The sequence below is a fragment of the Protopterus annectens genome, chromosome 3.part1 (assembly GCF_019279795.1).
Source record: "Protopterus annectens isolate FY-2018-M chromosome 3.part1, PAN1.0, whole genome shotgun sequence".
Classification (NCBI taxonomy): domain Eukaryota; kingdom Metazoa; phylum Chordata; order Ceratodontiformes; family Protopteridae; genus Protopterus; species Protopterus annectens.
In genome coordinates, this window is record NC_056732.1 from 1,070,316,845 (window position 1) to 1,070,339,388 (window position 22,544).

At 36.6% G+C, this 22,544-nt stretch overlaps 1 protein-coding gene across 1 annotated transcript in view; it reads left to right on the forward strand.

The window, feature by feature from the left end:
• LOC122798353 (solute carrier family 22 member 13-like) overlaps positions 1–21,082 on the forward strand; it is a 714,590-nt gene extending 693,508 nt beyond the window's left edge. The window contains exon 10 of the mRNA XM_044067205.1: positions 20,850–21,082. Coding sequence (XP_043923140.1) covers positions 20,850–20,940 — 91 coding nt within the window. The 3' untranslated portion in view covers positions 20,941–21,082. The remainder of the gene's footprint in view (positions 1–20,849) is intronic.
• The last annotated feature ends 1,462 nt before the right edge of the window (positions 21,083–22,544 follow it).

Here is a 22,544-nt window from a genome sequence, read left to right on the forward strand (position 1 = left end):
CAATAACCTGATCACGTAGCACACTGACACACACACACACACAAATATGCTTATACACCAGCTCCACTCTCCCAAATGAAAGGAATCATTGTCATTGACAGTGCACAATGAGTAACTACAAGGACAGTGATTTCCTGACTATAGGTGTGTATGTGGTATATAAAACAAGGCAGGTGTTTATTCTGAAATGAGTGGCAGTTGTCACCCTGTTCAGGACAACTGCTCTCTGTTTCAAGTGACTGCCTTTGTAGGATCCGGCCCCCTGCAATACTGAATTGGCTTAGGTGGATAATCAGGGAATGAATGTATGATCAAATTTGAGTTTGGTCTTCATTTCTGATAAACAAAAATGGTGCTCTAAAAAAGCCATGTCTATTATTTATTATTTAATATTTATTTACCTTTCATAAAGAAATACCTTCAGGTTTCAAATCTGTGCAAATCTTTACTGTTTCTGCATTGTTCCAAATCTGTTTTTTTGATGCATCTAGACAGTGTTGGTCCAACAATGGACCTATCTATTTTGACTTCAAACCCATAGATTTTTTTTGTTGTATTCTTAAATGATAAGAAGTGTTACTCACATAGTTATTCAGCATATTAATTGTAAGTACAGGTGTTAAACCATTGGGAGAAGGCATGTATGTCTATGCAGTCTATGCAGTTGTTTACAATGATGTCTTTAATTTAAATTCTTCAGTGATGAAGCAGATTTTTCCAAATTATGTTACATAATCTACTTTTAATTTATATTATCAAAATATGTGTCAATAGAATATGTATCATATATTGGTTTAATCCAGTCAGCATTCTAAAATAAATCTTTGTATTTAACAACATTCTGAAGTCATATTCCTTTACAATCATACAAGTCACTATTAAAATCCTGGGCCTAGAATTCATGCAGCCCCAACAACACTAACTGTAAACTGTGCTGTGCAACCTCAGTTTCTCAGAATTTTATGCATGGCTATAATGCCTTTCATACATTCTGACCATCCACTGAACATGAAAGAGCAAAAGGCGGAGGTGCATCTGTCTACATAAAGGATAAGCACACCTCAAGACTGGTCAAACAGTATGTCATGCTTGAGCTACTCCTTGTCCAACTAACAATGGGAAAAATCCATTACCACATTCTTGCTACAGGACCCCCACCATGAACCAGGAAAACCATTCATCATACCTTAGGTTACTAGAACCACTCACCATCCAGCCCAATACTATACTCATGGGTGATTTTAACTCCCCCTTCATTAACTGGAAGGCAAGCACGACCACTAACATGCAGGACCAGAGATTTCTTGACTTTGTAAATTAAAATGCCCTGGAGCAGCTAGTCTGTACTCCTACTATGGAACAAATATCCTAGATCTGGTACTCACAAAAATGGAAGAGTGCTGCACCCCCTAGTGTGCTGTCCTCTCTGGGTAAGATCAGATCACAAAGTGTTCTCCCTTAATATAAAAGTGAAACTACCCCCACCTAACCTCAAAAACTTTAAGAACTTCTCTAAGGTAAATCATCCCCTTTAAGGGATGGCATAGCTAGTTTCCAAGCTCCTCCATACCTGGAAAACACAGAAACCTATGCGGAGGCATACACAAAAGCCCTGTATGACCATATAAACTGCATAGAAACAGCAGTACCAGACTGAAATAAACCCTGTTCAGTCAGTAAAAACAAGCCATCCTGGTGGACCCCTGGTATTAATAGGTTGCACAACAAAAGAAAGAAAATACTGTTGAGAAGTAAGAGGAAATGTGTACAACAGAACAAAAAGTCCCTCATTAGTCTAAACAAGAGAACTAGTCAAGTGGCTGAAGGCAAACTTTGAGTAAAAATAGCCTCCAAAGCTAAGAATAACCATAAGGCATTTTTCAGTTATGTCTGCACTGTTCAGGGGAACACCCAAGGATTTGCGGAATTAGTTGTAGATGGCATCACTTATAGCAAATCTGCTGGCCGACAAATTTAGCTCACATTTCACCTCCCCATTACCCCCAATTCTCCCCCATGAAATACCCTCCACCATTCCACTGACAATTATTACCAAAGAACAGGTTGCCACTGTGCTCGCTAAAGCTTAAAACACAGCTTCAATGGGGCCTGATGATATACCAGCTTGCCTCTTAAACAGCTTAAATCAGGACTTATCAGGCCCATTAGGACTGCTGTTTAACCACAACCTCTGGACTGCCTTTGTTCCAATATAGTGGAAGACAGCAATAGTCATCCCTTGATGTAAAGGAGGACAATCTAATGACCCAGGAAATTAGAGACTCATACGTTTGACTAGTCTTATATGTTAAGGTCATGGAAAGAATAATCATGTACCTGCTAATAATGACATAGGAAACCTCCAAACACTAGACCCGACCCGATTTGGCTTTGCCACTGGAGTGATCCCCGAGGTGAATTTTCTATTTCCCATCCACTCATCAAGATTTCTCCTGAAGAGGGCCAGTGAGGTGCTCTGCTTGGCATGTATGGGAAGTCTGTTGCATAGCATGGGCAGTCTCTGGGTTATGAACCTGTCCCTCCAGCATTTTCTGTTGATTGTGGTAATGAGGTTGAGGTCTCTGGAGCATGTGGTGCAGAGGGATTTGGATTTCTTTAGATGTAGCATTTCTAACAGAGCTGGGTCAGTCATGGCTTTGTAAGTCAAGCAGAGATCACCTCTAAGTAGGCGATATGAGACAGAGAATAGTCTGAGTTTTTTTAGTCTGTTCATATAGGACAAGTGTTTAAGGCCTACGATCCTCTTTGTGGGGTACTTTTGCGGTCTCTCCAGTTGTTGCAGGTGTCTAGTGAGGTAAATGCCAAATGAGGCATTGTATTTGATGATTGGCCTAATGAGGGAAGAGTAGAGGGAGACAATGACCTCTTTCTTCCTGGATGCAAAACCCTTAGTAATGAGATGTGCCACATAGAAAGACTTTCTGACCACAGTGGCAATGTGGTGGTCAAAAGAGAGGTTGCTGTCAACCTGTGTTCCCAGATATCTTATAACGCCTTCTGTGTTCAGTGAACTACCATCAATGTGGTAATTCAAGGGAATCAGATTTTTCCCAAGGGGGATGAAGACACATTTTTTGGCATTGAGCTTAAGGCCATGGTTCTGACACCAGTCGTTGGTCCCATTGAAGACTTTCTGTAGGATGTCAACATCACTTGGGGAGTTAATAATAATGATGCATTTTTTTAGGATTTTGGCCAGGGCGGAGAGTATAGCAGTATAGTTATTAAGTTCAGTGAAGGTCTTGCCTTTATGTATGGGTGTAACATAGGATATTTTCCAGAGTTTGGGCACATAGTTTTCAACAACTGATCTGTTTATGAGAGTGGAGATTGGGATAGCAATAGCATCTGCTGTGAGTTTCAAGAAATAGCTGGGGAGTAGGTCAGCTGCTGTTGATGAGGTTTTTAGTTTGGAGAGCATGCTTTTGATTGAAGTGGTGGAAACTGTTTTGAGGGTAAAGCTTGTATTAGTGTTATTTGTGTTGGGGGGATAGTGAGGTTGGAACTGTCCTGTGATACTAAGGATAGAATTGAGTTCACAAAGTGGGAGTTGAATTGTGTTTCTATGGGAACTTTAGTGTCAGGGGTGGTTGGTTTGGGGGTAGCCTTTTGGGTGGGTTTTAGTAGCTGGTTTACATTTTTCCAAAATTTTTGGGGGTTGTGTTGATATTTAGTTTGTGATGTTGCGTAGTAGGATTTTTTGTCCAGCCTAATACATTTTTTGCATGGTTGCGCAGTTCTTGGTCATTAGTTAGGCTTTGTGTTTCTTTGTTTTTTTGATAGTAAAGCCAGGCTGTGGCTCTGGACTTGAGGATTTGTGTAGTTTCTTTACTGAGCCAGGGGTTTGTAGAGGTTCTAACCTTGATTTTGCACAATGAAGCAACAGTATCTAGGTGTTGTAGAAATGTTTTGTTGAAATATGCTACAGCCTGGTCAAGTGGGAGGGTTTTTAGGAGAGGTCCAGTCACAGTTACAGAGTAAAGTATTGAGGACCTCAGGAGAGAAATTTTTTTGTGTTTCTAGTAGATTTATAGTTAGTGGTTTTGCATATGCTTGTTCTACTGCGTATAAGGTATATTATGTTGTGGTCACTTAAGGTATCTGGGAGATGGCCTGCATGGGCATGCAACGTGGGGTTGTTAGTTAGGACCCAGTCAAGGATGTATTCCCTTTTAGATTTTTTATCACATCTAGTTGGAATTTGGACTAGTTGCTGGTAGCCATGGAGATTTATTAGATTACTTGGTGGTTCTGATATACAGGTGAACCAATCTAGGTTGCAATCCCCCAGAATATGGGTTTCTTGCAAGTATGTGGAAGAAAACCAGGATAAGAAGTCTTCAAGGCTAGCAGGTGTATTACCAAGTGGAATATAGCTCACAATTGTGGTGATGACCTTTTTCGGGTGAAGTTGAAGTTGTGAGATAAGTATGTTCCAATTATTAGGGGAGGGATACGAGTTTGGTATTTGACATAAATTTAAGTTGGACTTATACAATATGGTAGTTCCACCACCTTTATGAAGTGGTCTGTCTTGTCTAATGATATTGTAGCCTGTAGGGAGAACTTCTGAGTTAGCTATGTTTTTATTTGGCCAGGTTTCTGTTAAAGCAACTATGTCTGGGGAGTAGTGTGCTACTGTGGCCCGGAATTCATGTATTTTATTTTTGATACTTCTAATATTAATATTTAGCAATAAAAGATGGTTGGTTTTGGTGCTGTTGTTGATTTTCCCAGGGATGAAGATAGTGAGGGTATTATGTTCTGACAATTGTGCTGGAGCAGTTTGTGTTGGACAGGATGGATTTGGGCCTGGGTTGGGGTGGATGTCCCCACTTATGGTGAGCCTGGTGTTAAAATGGTGATACAGATGTTGGAGTTTGGTGATGAATGTGAAAAAATATAGCTTTTTTTGGAGTAGGAATGAGAGCATATGTGTTTAGTTCTGAATTGGTCTGTTATGTAGTTCTTGAACAATTGTGGGCAGATATTATTATAATGTGTGGTGTCTGTATATGAGAGTGCATAATATAGTGTTGTGCTACTAAGTTTAGGGATATTGCTAGAGTGATAACTTGTGGAGTTATAAAGAATTATTCGAAGACAGACTAGCCTTAGTTGTGTGATAGTCATAGGTATAAAGTTTAAGTTGGTTCTAGGTGGAGGTGTGGATAGAAATTATAGGGTTGCATTATATGTGGATGGGTAAGTAGTGTGGGGTGATGTAATAATGCCTAGTGGGAATGAGAGTGGTTGGGAGTATTTGTTGGTGGAGCAAGTGGGTGTGGTGTAATGTGATCTGACTTGAGGAGCTGTGATTGGTGGAGGTGATGTGAGGTTGGGCTGTGAGTGTGGTTGTGATTACTGTAAATGTAGAGGTAGTTGGGGTGGTTTGGAATTGGGGGCAGGGCAGGGAAGTGGAGAGAGCCCTACCATTAGCGAGGGTGAATGGACTGGGGCAGAGCCCACCAAGACAAGAATAATGGCCATCAAAAATTAAGTGTTACTTTACAAATCTGAACACTTTAAACAAATCCCTGAGGTCTAATGGCTTACCAGCAAGCAGAATTTAATTGCTGAAGAGCACTTGTGTCCTGGTGGGAGACTAGTAATTTAAAGATGGCTCTATGCTTAGCAGGATTCTAATATAGACTTAGTATTGGGGGAGGGGGATAGCACAAGGGGTGTAAACCAGGTGGAATGCAAAGAAACCAGTGAAACCAGAGGCAATCAGTGGAAATCTATCAATGAAGGCCTCAGAGGGGGTGAGTAATAATTCAAACTCTACCTGTAAAGTGAAGGAGAGAAGAGACAGCAAAGTTTATTAAGGTTGGGAGTGTGTCTTCACATTGACTTACTTATTAGTAGCCAGTTTGTGCACAGATTAGAGTAGGGAGATACATTAGCAATGAAGGGGAATGTATAGAAATGCAAATAAACAGGTGGGGCTCAAATGATACAAACTAAGACAAAAAGCCTGTATTTTCCACACCTGTGCTGTAATAGTAATACATATGTCTGCATGTGTTTGCTTTGAGGGTGTGGTAGTCTGTAGGGTATGCATTATGTCATGTATTTCATTAATTCATTAATCTTCACCTGTCATCTACTCATTAGCAGAGATGATTGTTAGCAGTAAGCTACTTAACACATATAGACAGCACTGAAAATAGCACCTTACCCATTCCCAAACATGTTACATATTATCCATCAAAATACTATTGTTATGTCTTAGCAATAAATATAGGCTACTGTTGAAGAGATCACAGAGAATTACACTAACTGCCTTTTTCTGATTATTTATGTTTATCTGATTTTATAAACAATTTTAATTCATTTTTGCTTTTTATGGCCTGTCACAAAAATGCAGAGGACAATGAAGTCTTAAATGGAAGCCTTAGATCAGTTGGCATGAGTTGGGAATGATTTAAGCTGTTAGCACTATGAATCACATTGAAATGCACATATGCATCCCTCTTGTAGGTGTAAATGAATTCAGCTTACTTGGTGTGAGCTACACTTAACTCATGAATGCACATTCCCACCAATCTCTCCTCAGTCAGCATGCTATACTTTGTGCATGGTATGTATGCATTTCTAGGATTGGATAACCCAGATTTAACTTGCCTGACTGTTTTCATTCCATCTTTCCTTACTTCCCCTTCACAGTCCCAATGAGAGGGTACAAAAACATCAATTATATACCACAGGGTAAAAATTTCACACAACAGTAAATTATATCATTTTCTGATGTATTTCTCCAGAACTGGTTGTGTGATCCTCCCCAAGAAAGTGAAACAGGATTCAAATTGACCATATAATAACACCATTGAACACTTGCAAAAACACAGCTGTGAAATCACATTCAAAGGTGATTGTTATTTCATAAATATAAGAAATTAAAAAGTGCATGGGACAAACTTCTGTCCTGATATTACATTCTAGGAAGGCCTCCATTTCTTTTACCCAAAGTAAAATAGTATTGGAAAAAATGGAACTGCACAGAACTACATGTCCTGTTAGTAAACCAAACCTTTTCACTGCTATGGACAGGGAGATTTCACACCATAGAGGGTGATGTTCACACCCTAGTATTCCCCAAATCAGACCTCTACTTCTCTTCCTTGTGCTGGCATTTCAGAAGGATGGCATCTGTTAAAGCCAGGGCTGATCCCCAAGCTGGTCTGTAAAGGAGGCCCACATCTTCTTCTGCCTACAACAGGAGTCATACCTACCGAAGATGGAGCAGGTCACAATGGCTTTGAATAGAAACAAATTTGATATTTGGAAGATGCTGTAGCATCACCTGTTATCCCTGACATAAATCTCTCATTCCAAAGAGGATGTGCAGCACAGGTACAACAACCTGCAGAGGCAGAGGAGGACCTAGTTGGATTGGTAGGTTTCAAACATTCAGGAAACAAGGCCAAAGTTTGATAGTAAGCAACATACATTATTTCTTATACAATATAGCAATACACACACACACACACACACACACACACACACACACACACACACACACACACACACACACACACACACACACACGTGTGTGTGTGTGTGTGTGTGTGTGTGTGTGTGTGTGTGTGTGTGTGTGTGTGTGTGTGTGTATATCTATATATATATATATATATATATTTATTGTCATTTGATTACTGGGAAAGTCCAACTGGGTAGGAGCCCATTTTCAGTGGAGCCCAGATAGAAAAGTTCCAAAGTATTACAAAACATTTTAAGAATAATAATTTACAGTCTTTAAAAAATCAAAAATAAAAACAAATATAGTTTAAATAATTATAACAAAATGGATGTAATATGAAAACATTGGTTAAGAAAAAACACAGATTATAAGAGAATGATTTAACAGTTAGAAAAATGTTACCCAGTTTATACAGAAATTAAAGGTAAGTTAGTATTACACAAACAGGAATTTAAACATAAAGTTTAGAGAAAACCAGTCTTATGGTATATTTAGACAGAAAGCCGGGGGGAAGGGACTGATAGAAGTAAGGAAGTCAGTGAAGAAAGGAGAGTAAGGAGATGTAAGGTATATGTATATATACATACATACATGTAGCTTCAGAGTTCTTTATGTACGCAAATATGTATATGTGCACAAAATATGTGTGTGCATATGTGTGTGTTTTGTGTATATTTCTGTGTGCTATATGATATATATATATATATATATATATATATATATATATATATATATATATATATATATATATATATATATCAGTAATCAATTTTAATACATTATTTAGGGCAGTAAAACTACAATACTTCATGTCTCTTCTAGAAAAGATAAATTTTCCTGCATGAAATGCAGCTTTAACAATTATACACTGGCAGCATTGCTTACTATGCTGACTTTATTTACATTTTTCTGCATTAAATAAACATTTACTGCTAATAAACTCTTGCAAGTCTGTAGGCAAACTGATAATTTTAAATGAAACTCAAAGTAGTAATGTAACACTGTGCATTTCTGCACCTATAGCAAATCAATTTTAACTGTTGAACTTTTTACATTTTGTCTCATGACCCTTAGATATTAACATAATGTTCTGTGAGTGAAACTCCACCCACTGTCTCACCATAACTGTTTCTTTAGCTGACATTGTTTAACTTTTCAGTAGTACTGAATGCTGCAAGAATTTATTATTACTGTCTACAATTTTTCTGATAAATAGTAAAATTGTAAATGCATTAAATCGATTTTCCCATATAACCCTATGGCATATAGTACTGTTCTTAATTCAGCTTGCTAGGCTGACTGTAATCTGAGCTGATGTGCTTGGCAAACTGCCATTTCCAGTCTCAAACTGATTACATAATGTACTCTTTTATACACAGGATCTGAATTCTTAACTGTGTTGTCACTTTTACAATGTAGCATTGACTTTAAATTTTACATTCTTTAAACTAGCAAACATTATTTTGTCTCTGTCTATATTACAATATTGTTTATGCACTGCAACACTTTAATATAAAGCTCTTAAAACATCCATTTGCCAAATCTGTAACTGTAACCCTTTTATTCTGCAAATTAGACTGTTAGTTCTGATATACCTTACAAGGCATAGAGGTATTTTTTTCTAACTGGCCACACCCAATATGTCTTTCTGAGCACTTCAGCTGTGTCAGCTGAACTGGAATTTGTTTTATCTTTAATTCATAAATCTACATGTTCCTGTCATAACCAATTTTTTAATATGTACATTTGCACAAATCTTGTTACTGGAAACAGTATATATACCTAGTACAGAGCTGCTGCACTTTGAACTGTTAGCTGCTGTAATCTTAGACCTTTTAAATCCTGACAAAACTGCATTTGTGACTTTAATAAAGATTTATGTATAACTGAAGTTGCTTTGTCCATAAACAATTAAATATTGTTATTTATTTTACCTTAAATGACAGATTAATGCTCTGATATTTACAGATAGCTATGGAATGCATTCTTTACTTGTCACTGAAATTTGTTCTTCAGTTACACTGGAATATACTTTATTTAAATCTGCACTCTGATTCTTCTTATCTCCCTTCCATGCAAACATTGCACTTGATTCTGAAAATAAGAAACGAGATGAAGTAATGTGAACTTAAGACATTGCCTGCATGTTATGTACGTTGACTGTATTAACATTTGTATGTTTAATACTGCAACATACTTCTGTGTTTTGAATTATATGTGCTGAAGCATTTATAGACTCATAAGCTTCCTTCTGTGATTTAACCCTTTTGCGTTTAGAAATATTTAACATTCTTGAACTAATAACCTTTAACTTTAAGAGAACATTTTTAAACTTAAACCAAAGATTCACTGATGTTTTAACTATAGCAGTATTACTTGACATGTTTACATGCAAATGACTTTAACTGATTAATCTAAACTTTTTTGAGCTGTTATCTACATAACGTTATGGTTTTGGAAGAATCTGTGCCATTATCTGTAGCTTATTAACCTTTTCTTGCTTTTTGGCTGTGTGACATCACATTGGAAACTTGAAAGTTCATGGAGATTGCTGTTAACTGGATAATGTCTTTTATGTTCTGAAGGAACACTGCTTTGATTTAATACTGGTCTGCTGAAGTTGTTTGAGGCTTTTCTGAAATAAACAGTGGTGCTGTGTTCTTTGGTTAAAGCTGCATTTGCTATATGTAGAGGCTGTCTGCTGTGGTGTTGTTCTGCATGAAGTAGTGCTGTCCGTATTCTGCATGAAGTAGTGTTGCCTTACTGAAAAGTCTTTACCACTGATTACCTTTACTGGGGTGTCTCAGCTGGAAAACCTCTGGAGTGCTGTTGAAATGTCCGCTGCACTGGAAACTGGATTTGAAAGGCTTACACACTACAACTGTCTCTGATTTTGCAATTGTCCAGATCATCTGCTTGCTGGGTTGCAAGAATTATATATTTCTCCCCAGACAGCAGGCTTGTTTGGGTGCCATTGTAAAAATTGATAAGACTGTACTGTACTGTAATTAGCTGGAAACATTGCAATGAGACTGAGGACAAAAGTCTTTATCTGTTAATTACCCAAACTCATGCTGAACAGGTGCCAGTCTCTCCTTTATGGACCAAGTCTTGTGTATTTTCCAGAATAAATTCTCTAAACACTGTAGTTCATGTAATAAGGTTGTATTAGATGTTTACAATATCCAAATACTGTCTTCATTAACAGTGCTGATAATCAATTAGTGTTCAGAGTTACTGCACATCATATTCTGATTATCCTGTACAACATAAACTAATAATCTTCTCTGAAGTAACAGGTCGAACAAACTCACTAACCTTAACTGAACTGCTATCCTGAACACAACATATTATATTGCTTCAGTCCAGTAATTTTCCTTAATTACTTTTCCTAACCTTGGTCTCAGGCTTTTGTCTCATATGCGCTTTATTTAACATTCCATTAAGAAACATTCTGTAGCTGGCAAGATTATATCTTTCCCTTGAGAAAAGAACATTCTGTAGTTCTGTATTTTTATACACTTTATGCTTATCTTTCCTTTTAAAATGGAAGTCCCTGCTTTATTTAACATTCCATTAAGAAACATTCTGTAGCTGGCAAGATTGGATCTTTCCCTTGAGAAAAGAACATTCTGTAGTTCTGTATTTTTTACACACTTTATGCTTATCTTTCCTTTTAAAATCAAAGTCCCTAATCTAACAGTAGCACATCATATTGATCTTTTTTCCATCTGCACACAGCCTTGCTCTTTATTCATTTGCATATTGCCCTTCTAGAGCACTTCTATTAACTGAAGCCATATATTTTCCTAGTGAATGTGTAAAAGTGAACACAAGAGTATAAACTATGAACAATGCCTTGATGTTTCACATTTCAGTTGTCTAAGAGATGCTGATTCTCTGGCCAACAATCATTTTTGTTGTCCATAGTATTTATGTTCCCCAACCTAATTTGCAGCCTCACTCCAGCCCCATATATGTCTTACTATTTATCAGCTTTTCCAACTCCAACCTATATGTTAACCTTTATTGAAAAGCTTACAACTCTCTGATCCACTGACTGCTGCTACTTTGCAGTCTTCTGTTGCATTTATATTCCTTCAAAAGCTCTTTACTGCTTATCAGTGTGTGTATGGAGGGGTAGACAGACCACAAATTTAGTCAACAAAATTAATAAATAAATAAATATTTTTACAGGCATGTTATGTGCTTCTGGTTACTCTTAAAAGAAATCTTGCCTTGCAGTTACCTCTCTCCAGTGCATCACTAGCATATCACTGAACCTCTTATCACAAGAATTCTATACAAAGCAAAATTAATGGGGAGGGGAGGTCCAAAATTAGGAACAGATTTTAAATATTGATCTTATAAACTTAGAGAGTCGATAACAGGTTTTGCATTAGTATGCATTTTCTGAACAATAAGAACAAAGTAAAAGGTCGATGCTATGCCAAAATCCAGCAAAACGTTAGCAGAATACAATCCAAAATGAAACGAAAAAACGTTGCTGGATACTGCTGGTAAAGTAAAACACAATTTATTGTCATGCAAGGCAAACAAAATGGTATTAGCGCTTTCGGGCTACGGCCCTTCATCAGATAAAACATCATCATTTAACATTTCTATTTAAAAAACAGTATGGCCAATCAGAATTTAATAAAAAACCTGCCTTTTACTAAGAGCTGGCTTAAGGGGGACCACATCATTTAGCCCTGGATCCCTATGCGCTGTCATTTCCAGGATCCATCTAGATTCAGCCAATTCTGTAATTTGTTTGATGTCACCCCTCCTACTGGTTAATTTTAAATTTACTTTTACCCTGAATGTGAACTTATGTGTTGGATTATCTCTTATATGCCTATATAGGGCATTGTGCTCATCACTATTTCTTATACTAGACAAATGTTGTAGAACTCTAACTTTTAACATGTTATTTGTCTTCCCTATATAAAAACTGGGACAAAAGGAGCACTCTGCTATATATACAACATCAGTTGTCCTGCATGTCGCCCTGCCCTTTAAAAGAAATATTTTCCCATTAACTGGATGTTTAAATTCTATTCCTTTCTTAATGTGGCCACAAGCCTTACAGGAACCACAGGGAATGGTACCTGCAGTGCTTTTAAACATTCTACCTATATTCGTTCTCCTTTCTTTACATAGCATGTCTTTTAAATTCCTGTTTCTTTTGTAAGTAAACTGTGGGCATGTGCCCACCAAATCCCTCAAACTAGTATCGCTAACAATTATGTTCCAATTTCTCCGTATAATTTCACATACACCTCTAGCATCGCTGCCATATGTAATCATCACCTTGTGTCTATTTGGCCTAGGATCATTGGCTGATGCATTATGCGTATCATGTAGCTGATTGATCCATGGTTTATATTTATTTTGCCTAAATGGTTTACTTTTCTCAATTATTTTACCAACCATTTTTTCTTCATAGCCCCTATTTTGAAAGCATTCTTTAAGATGATTAACCTCCTCATCAAATTGTGTATTTTCTTTACTAATCCTGGATATTCTACTCACTTGACCTTGTACTATATTTGGAAAGGTGTGTCTGGGGTGCATACTGTCAAAAGACAGTAGGGTGTTCTTCCAACACTCCTTTCTATATAGTTTAGAGGAAAAACCATCCATCCTTTGTGTTATACGGACATCAAGAAAATCCAGAGTTTCTCGTGAAGTTTTAACACTAAATCTGAAGAAGGAAGTGGTGGTATGGAGATAGTCAACAAAGTTATACAGCTGCTCACTGTCACCTTTCCATAAAATAAATATGTCATCTACAAAACGCAGATACATATACAAATATTTTTTCCATCTACTGTCTCCTAACACATGTGCCTTTTCCCAGTGAGAGAGAACAAGATTTGCATATGTGTTGGCACAGGGGGTGCCCATGGCTATCCCCTGTGCCTGCCTAAATATGCAACCTGCCCCCTCAAATATATTGTTATCCAACACCAGCAGGTTGCATATTTAGGCAGGCACAGGGGATAGCCATGGGCACCCCCTGTGCCAACACATATGCAAATCTTGTTCTCTCACTGGGAAAAGGCACATGTGTTAGGAGACAGTAGATGGAAAAAATATTTGTATATGTATCTGCGTTTTGTAGATGACATATTTATTTTATGGAAAGGTGACAGTGAGCAGCTGTATAACTTTGTTGACTATCTCCATACCACCACTTCCTTCTTCAGATTTAGTGTTAAAACTTCACGAGAAACTCTGGATTTTCTTGATGTCCGATAACACAAAGGATGGATGGTTTTTCCTCTAACTATATAGAAAGGAGTGTTGAAGAACACCCTACTGTCTTTGACAGTATGCACCCCAGACACACCTTTCCAAATATAGTACAAGGTCAAGTGAGTAGAATATCAAGGATTAGTAAAGAAAATACACAATTTGATGAGGAGGTTAATCATCTTAAAGAATGCTTTCAAAATAGGGGCTATGAAGAAAATGGTTGGTAAAATAATTGAGAAAAGTAAACCATTTAGGCAAAATAAATATAAACCATGGATCAATCAGCTACGTGATACGCATAATGCATCAGCCAATGATCCTAGGCCAAATAGACACAAGGTGATGATTACATATGGCAGCGATGCTAGAGGTGTATGTGAAATTATACGGAGAAATTGGAACATAATTGTTAGCGATACTAGTTTGAGGGATTTGAGCACATGCCACAGTTTACTTACAAAAGAAACAGGAATTTAAAAGACATGCTATGTAAAGAAAGGAGAACGAATATAGGTAGAATGTTTAAAAGCACTGCAGGTACCATTCCCTGTGGTTCCTGTAAGGCTTGTGGCCACATTAAGAAAGGAATAGAATTTAAACATCCAGTTAATGGGAAAATATTTCTTTTAAAGGGCAGGGCGACATGCAGGACAACTGATGTTGTATATATAGCAGAGTGCTCCTTTTGTCCCAGTTTTTATATAGGGAAGACAAATAACATGTTAAAAGTTAGAGTTCTACAACATTTGTCTAGTATAAGAAATAGTGATGAGCACAATGCCCTATATAGGCATATAAGAGATAATCCAACACATAAGTTCACATTCAGGGTAATAGTAAATTTAAAATTAACCAGTAGGAGGGGTGACATCAAACAAATTACAGAATTGGCTGAATCTAGATGGATCCTGGAAATGACAGCGCATAGGGATCCAGGGCTAAATGATGTGGTCCCCCTTAAGCCAGCTCTTAGTAAAAGGCGGGTTTTTTATTAAATTCTGATTGGCCATACTGTTTTTTAAATAGAAATGTTAAATGATGATGTTTTATCTGATGAAGGGCCGTAGCCCGAAAGCGCTAATACCATATTGTTTGCCTTGCATGACAATAAATTGTGTTTTACTTTACCAGCAGTATCCAGCAACGTTTTTTCGTTTCATTTTCTGAATGATCTGAAGTCTGAAACTCAAATGTTTGTCTTTATTTACCGATTTCAATCCTTTGGATGGTTGAGAGGCATGATCTGTAGGTTTAGGAAATCTGCAGATTATCGATATCATTACAAGTCAGAAATGATACTCCAAATATCCTACTTCATTTCTTCAACTCTTTTATATTAGTGATAGAGACTTTTGCTGGACTATATGACCTTTACTCCCTACTCTGTCTTTTTCTCACCTCTAACCTGGGTGAGGCACTAGTAGGTGCTTCCAAGTAACTTTAAAATGACAGTATTAAATACTAATAAACTAGCTTCCAGACAAAGGTCTTCACATAGAGACTAGTACTTCAATTACAAAATGCCTGCATTTCATCTTTCTGCCACCTTACTGTAGTTTGGTCTACATAACCTTCTTGTCTGACACATAATGCTTCAGTTTTAGAGGGAAGACAATATGCAGTGTTTTGGTCAGATGGAAAAGTGTCATATCAGGTCATTTCCTATCTGTAAGTGTTTTCTGTCTATTTATTGCTGGCCTGGTTTCCTCAGTCAATTCTACCCTTTGGTTGAGATGAAGTGATGGAAGGACTGATTAAAGTTACATTTACCCAACACATTCCATTCTTCCATTCATGTGCCTTGATAAGTTCATGTTCTCTCAGGTAATTGTTTCAGTTTGGATACTGGACATACTGGAGTGAATAATTTTAGATAAATGTGTATATACACACACACACACACACACACACACACACACACACACACACACACACGCACACACACACACACACACACACACACACACACACACACACACACACACACACACACACACACCACATGCAGGTCCTTTTCTCCTTCTATTTTTCAAAAATAACCCTGGCCACAACCCCTTTTTCCATTTTTGCACATGGGTCAGGGTGCCACTTCAACAGTGACAATCATCTAGAGTCAAGGTTCACACTGCTGGGTGGCTAGCTCTGCCTCAGATTTTCTTCCTTACCACACACATGTATAATTACACCTATGGCCAATATATTGTGTCCAATCTACCTGCTGCATGTCCTTAGAATGTGGGAGGAAACCAGAGCACCCAGGGGAAATCCACATAAACACAGGGATGGCATTTAGATTCCACACAGAAGGCACCCCAGCTAAGAATCAAACTAGGGAACCTCTTGCTATGTGTTGACAAAAATATCTGCTATGCCACTGTGCTGCTGCTAAAAAATATGAAAACATAACTGAGTCAAAGCATTCATGTTGCAGTCAGTGACAAAACTTAAAATACAATCTTACATCCTGTAATCAGTTTCTTAAATATTGTACTGTTTCATCTATGTGATTCAACACAGTGGTCAGCTGTTTACTAATATTTGCTAATAGCATTTCTAGATTCTGCCACTTTGATTTACTTTTTTGCACCTTTTAGCTAGCTACAACATTTCTGTGTGTACCACATGAGTGCTCTTCATTTTTCATAATTCTTTTATTAGTATATGCACTTTGATGCAGATTGCATTTTAAATAATCCATGTGTGGCATATGTAAATTACCTATAATGAAACAGGAAATCCAGTAAAGCATGGGTTGACAGTATAAATGATCTCAGTATTGTTCTTAATTTCATTTAATTAATTATTTCCTAATTAAATAAATGAACTGGACATTATTAGATTTTTTTCAGCCATAATCAATACCACTATATCAGGGATAAAGGCAATACAAATGTGGACAGTTTAGTGCAACAGATCATTCTGCATGTTTATGTGAGCTGAGGAAAATGGACTATAGAAATTACTTTAAAAGTGTGGAGCAACTGCAGAATTCTACAGAGATGCTTGAGGTCAGGACTGAACCCAAGGATCTGAAGCTGCGAGGTAACACTCTCATAATAAATTCATAATAATTTTAATTTCAGCTCCAGTAACAGGAAGTGTATGTAACCAAGAATGCTTTTTGCTACAAATGCATGCAGCACATTTAAACTAGATATCTCAAAGTCTGGCAACATTTACAAATAGATGTCACAGATTAACAGAAAAAAATAAAGTAGAAAATGTAGCAAATGAAGGTTATTTGGCATGTCTTCCCCACTGAATAAAATATGCAATAACTAAACATAAAAAGCTTTATTACAAATAAAAAAGGGGGCCAAAGCAAAATATAATAGCATAACTCAGTGGTAGTGATGGGTTTGTGCACTACTGCACACTTGTGTTGCCTGCAGAGAATAAGGGCTTCATCATCATGGTCTAACTCCAGCAATCATGGGGAAATACTGCTCACAGACCCATAGGAAGGGTGGAATGGATGAGGGTGCCTACTCTTGGAGCCAGATTATAGGACTACCACTTGAGTGCATAATTTATTTATATGTTATAAAAAAATACAAAAAGCAGTTCTACATAAGTGAGCTTGCGTTTAACTACCTGTGTCTGCTCCCCACTTGCTCCCCCTGCAAAAAAGATTTTTAACGTATACATGCCATTTAGAATGTTTTTGACAAAATGGCTCTTCAGTCAAATGTACTTTCAATCATTTTTCTGACCATATGTGATTCAGTCAAATGTACCTTCGATGAAAATTATATATATATATATAGATATATATATAGATATATATATATATATATATATATATATATATATATGTGTGTGTGTGTGTGTGTCTGTGTGTGTGTGTGTGTGTGTATGTGTGTGTGTGCATAATATAAATGTGTACCTATATTTTTAAAACATGTATGGTGAGCAGTATGGAAAGATTTGCTCTGAAGATCCAGTGGGCAGTATAGGGTAAATTTATACCTGAGGGCCCTACAGAGTAATAGATGGCTGTCTTTTCATAGTGTAATGAACAATTGAATCGGTATGCTGTTACAATCAGTCTTAATTTCAGAACATTATGGATCAAGCTTAGCTGAAGATTTTTGCTAGACTGAAAAACATCTGTTTTATTTGTATTTCAGGCCCGCAATGGTTAACTGCGAGTGCGCTGAAAGGGAAGATCTTCATTCACAAGAAGAAATCACAAAATCTGAGCTCAGCACACGGTTTTAGCTATCTACAATCAATTATTTAATACAAACACATACACCGAGGACATGATTTTTAAAGATGTATTACAAATATAAGATTTATTTGCATGATCCTGTTATAAACATTTTAATATCATTTCATGACATCCAGCATTTGATTTTTTTTTTTTTGTGCAAGATTGTTTACATTCATGTGAAAAATATTAAAAAATATATAATCAAAGCAAGACTGGTGAGATTGATAAAAGCACTTACTAGACAAGAAACTTAACCTCACAGATTACAGGAATGCTGGACTTGACATTTAAATGTATTATACCATAACACATTCAATGTATGCATAAAACAGGTGATGAAGTATATTTGCAATGTAATACTGAAATAATTTAGAACAATATTACATTTTTATAGTATAATAAAAGTACTGATAGGGCAGTTGTTTAACCGCAGCAATTTGGATATGTGTACAATGCATAGCTTGATTTTTCTGACCGAATGGTAGTCAGCGAATCTTTTTTTAAAGGTACATAGTTATGCCACTTTTTAGAGTGGTTAACCACAAATCTAACCTTTATTAGGGGTACCCTGTATGCTTTTGGTGTTAGATAAATTAGCTCCATGTAGGGCTAACTGCTGTATTCTGATCAGCACTTTTGCAGAATAACTGCACTTGTGATAGATGACATTTACACCCCATCACAGTTTTTAAGCCTTGCTATAAACTTTATTTCCTTGTTTTATACTCTTCTGCACTTAAAGCTACCTGCACTATTTTAACTTTTCTGTCTCACCATTTCCAGCTTCTTGACCCACTCAGCCTCCCATCTCATTGATACTCTTTTACAGATTGTATATACTCTGACTATCCTATACACAGAGTTTACATGTGTGCTCGGTGATGCATGCACTGTGTTTAAACATAAATAAGCATAGGTTCATGTCTGGCAACAGTGTTTCTGACCAGGAAACCATGTAAAGCAACATAGATAGCAATCCTGTTTACATCAGAACACAGTTGGGTAGCAGCTTTGCACAGAATGCCACAATAATCACCAAAGCTTAACATATAAGTTTCCGTAGCTCTCAATCTCTTAGAGCAAGAAATCTGCAAGCCCAACATAAAGGAGGGACAGATTCAACATATTTGCACAGTTACATTTAGATATGTGCTAGAATAACAAAGTTTATGTTAAGAAACATTTTCTGAAGGATTTGGAGTCTGAAATTCAAATGTATGTAATTATTTAGTGACAACAGTCCTGAGATATTCCCAGTGATAATGGCAGAAAACAGAAATTTTATAAGGAACATACTAAAAGATATCTGCAAAATTCTGGACATACTATGAAAATCTGGACTGTTGAAAGGTATGATGTGTATATGGTCCAAACACAGTACAGGACAGTGTATACAGTGCAGAGTATTGTGAAATCCCATTCCTGGCATTCTGTACTAATGTGTAAATGATCTGTAAGGGTGCATGGACCGCCATGTAAAATAAACACTGCCACTGCTTGCTGAGAGGGAAAGGTTAGTTTGCTTTTTATTTCTTGTATTTTGTATTACTTTATTGTCTTTTTCTATTTTGCATACTGCGATTTGTTTTCTTTACACTGTGTGTTACTTATATTCTGCTTTTAACTGCATAATAAAACTTGAAAAGAAACCACAGCTCTGTCTCTTGTGAGTCAGACAGAAATTAGAACAGATCAATTAAAGAGTCACACATACGTTAGAACAGGTCAGTTAAGATTAATCATCTGTGAACTGAGGGGATGGAGCTAGGAACTAAACCTTCTATTTAAGGGGTAAAATAAAACATTTCAGGGCTTTATTGGAAAGGCTCACCCAGATGCTGTCACAGCTAGCTGAGGGGGAAAATTTAGTTTGCTCTTTATTTCTTGTAATTTGTATTACTTTATTGTCTTTTTCTATTTTGTATACTGTGATTTGTTTTCTTTACACTGTGTGTTACTTGTATTCTGCTTTTAACTGCATATTAAAAGTTAAAAGAGCAATTGTCTGGAGTCCAAAATAGAACAGGCAATTAAGATAAATAATTAAAAGGAGGGGAATCATGAAATGAAGGGTAGGACTAACCTTCATTTAAGGCAAATAAATGTTAGAGAATAAGGGCTTCATCATCATGGTCTAACTCCAGCAATCATGGGGAAATACTGCTCACAGACCCATAGGAAGGGTGGAATGGATGAGGGTGCCTACTCTTGGAGCCAGATTATAGGACTACCACTTGAGTGCATAATTTGTTTATATGTTATAAAAAAATACAAAAAGCAGTTCTACATAAGTGAGCTTGTGTTTAACTACCTGTGTCTGCTCCCCACTTTCTCCCCTGCAAAAAAGATTTTTAATGTATACATGCCATTTAGAATGTTTTTGACAAAATGACTCTTCAGTCAAATGTACTTTCAATCATTTTTCTGACCATATGTGATTCAGTCAAATGTACCTTCGATGAAACATTTTATATACATATGTGCTATATATATGGCAGTAGATATATATATATATATATATATATATATATATATATATGTGTGTGTGTGTGTGTGTGTGTGTCTGTGTGTGTGTGTGTGTGTGTATGTGTGTGTGTGCATAATATAAACGTGTACCTATATTTTTGAAACATGTATGGTGAGCAGCATGGAAAGATTTGCTCTGAAGATCCAGTGGGCAGTATAGGGTAGCTGTATACCTGAGGGACCCACAGAGTAATAGATGTTAATGGCTGTCTTTTCATAGTGTAATGAACAACTGAATCAGTATGCCAAGTTACAATCAGTCTTAATTTCAGAACATTATGGATCAAGCTTAGCTGAAGATTTTTGCTAGACTGAAAAACATCTGTTTTATTTGTATTTCAGGCCCACAATGGTTAACTGCGAGTGCGCTGAAAGGGAAGATCTTCATTCACAAGAAGAAATCACAAAATCTGAGCTCAGCACACGGTTTTAGCTCCTATCTACAATCAATTATTTAATACAAACACATACACCGAGGACATGATTTTTAAAGATGTAGTACAAATATAAGATTTATTTGCATGATCCTGTTATAAATATTTTAATGTCATTTCATGACATCCAGCATTTGATTTTTTTTTTGTGCAAGATTGTTTCCATTCATGTGAAAAATATTAAAAAATATATAACCAAAGCAAGACTGGTGAGATTGATGAAAGCACTTACTAGACAAGAAACTTAACTTCACAGATTACAGGAATGCTGGACTTGACATTTAAATGTATTATACCATAACACATTCAATGTATGCATAAAGCAGGTGATGAAGTATATTTGCAATGTAATACTGAAATAATTTAGAACAATATTACATTTTTAGTATAATAAAAGTACTGATAGGGCAGTTGTTTAACCGCAGCAATTTGGATATGAGTGTACAGTGCATAGCTTGATTTTCTGACCAAACAGTAGTCAGCAAATCTTTTTTTAAAGATACATAGTTATGCCACTTTTTAGAGTGGTTAACCACAAATCTAACCTTTGTTAGGGGTACCCTGTACGCTTTTGGTGTTAGATAAATTAGCTCCATATAGGACTAACTGCTGTATTCTGATCAGCACTTTTGCAGGATAACTGCACTTGTGATAGATGACATTTACACACCATCACAGTTTTTAAGCCTTGTTATAAACTTTATTTCCTTGTTTTATACTTTTCTGCACTTAAAGCTACCTGCACAATTTTAACTTTTCTGTCTCACCATTTCCTGCTTCTTGACAGGCCCTCACTCAACCTCCCATCTCATTGATACTCTTTTACAGATTGTACATACTCTGACTATCCTATACACAGAGTTTACATGTGTGCTTGGTGATGCATGCACTGTGTTTAAACATAAATATGTGTAGTTTCATGTCTGACAACAGTGTTTCTGACCAGTAAACCATGTAAAGCAACATAGATAGCAATCCTGTTTACATTAGAACACAGTTGGGTGGCATCTTTGCACAGAATGCCACAATAATCACCAGGGCTTAACATATAAGTTTCCATAGCTCTCAATCTCTTAGTGCAAGAAATCTGCAAGCCCAACATAAATGAGGGACAATAACCCAGAAATAGGGACAGATTCAACATATTTGCACAGTTACATTTAGAAATGTGATAGAATAACAAGGTTTGTGTTAAGAAACATTTTCTGAAGGATTTGAAGTCTGAAATTCAAATGTATGTAATTATTTAGTGACATCAATCCTGAGATATTCCCAGTGATAATGGCAGAAAACACAAATTTTATAAGGGACATACTAAAATATATCGGCAAAATTCTGGACATACTACGAAAATCTGGACTGTTGAAAGGTATGCTGTCTATATGGTCCGAACACAGTACAGGACAGTATATACAGTGCAGAGTATTGTGAAATCCCATTCCTGGCATTCTGTACTAATGTTGTGTAAATGATCTGTAAGGGTACATGGACTGCCATGTAAAATAAACACTCTGCCACAGCTTGCTGAGAGGGAAAGGTTAGTTTGCTTTTTATTTCTTGTATTTTGTATTACTTTATTGTCTTTTTCTATTCTGTATACTGT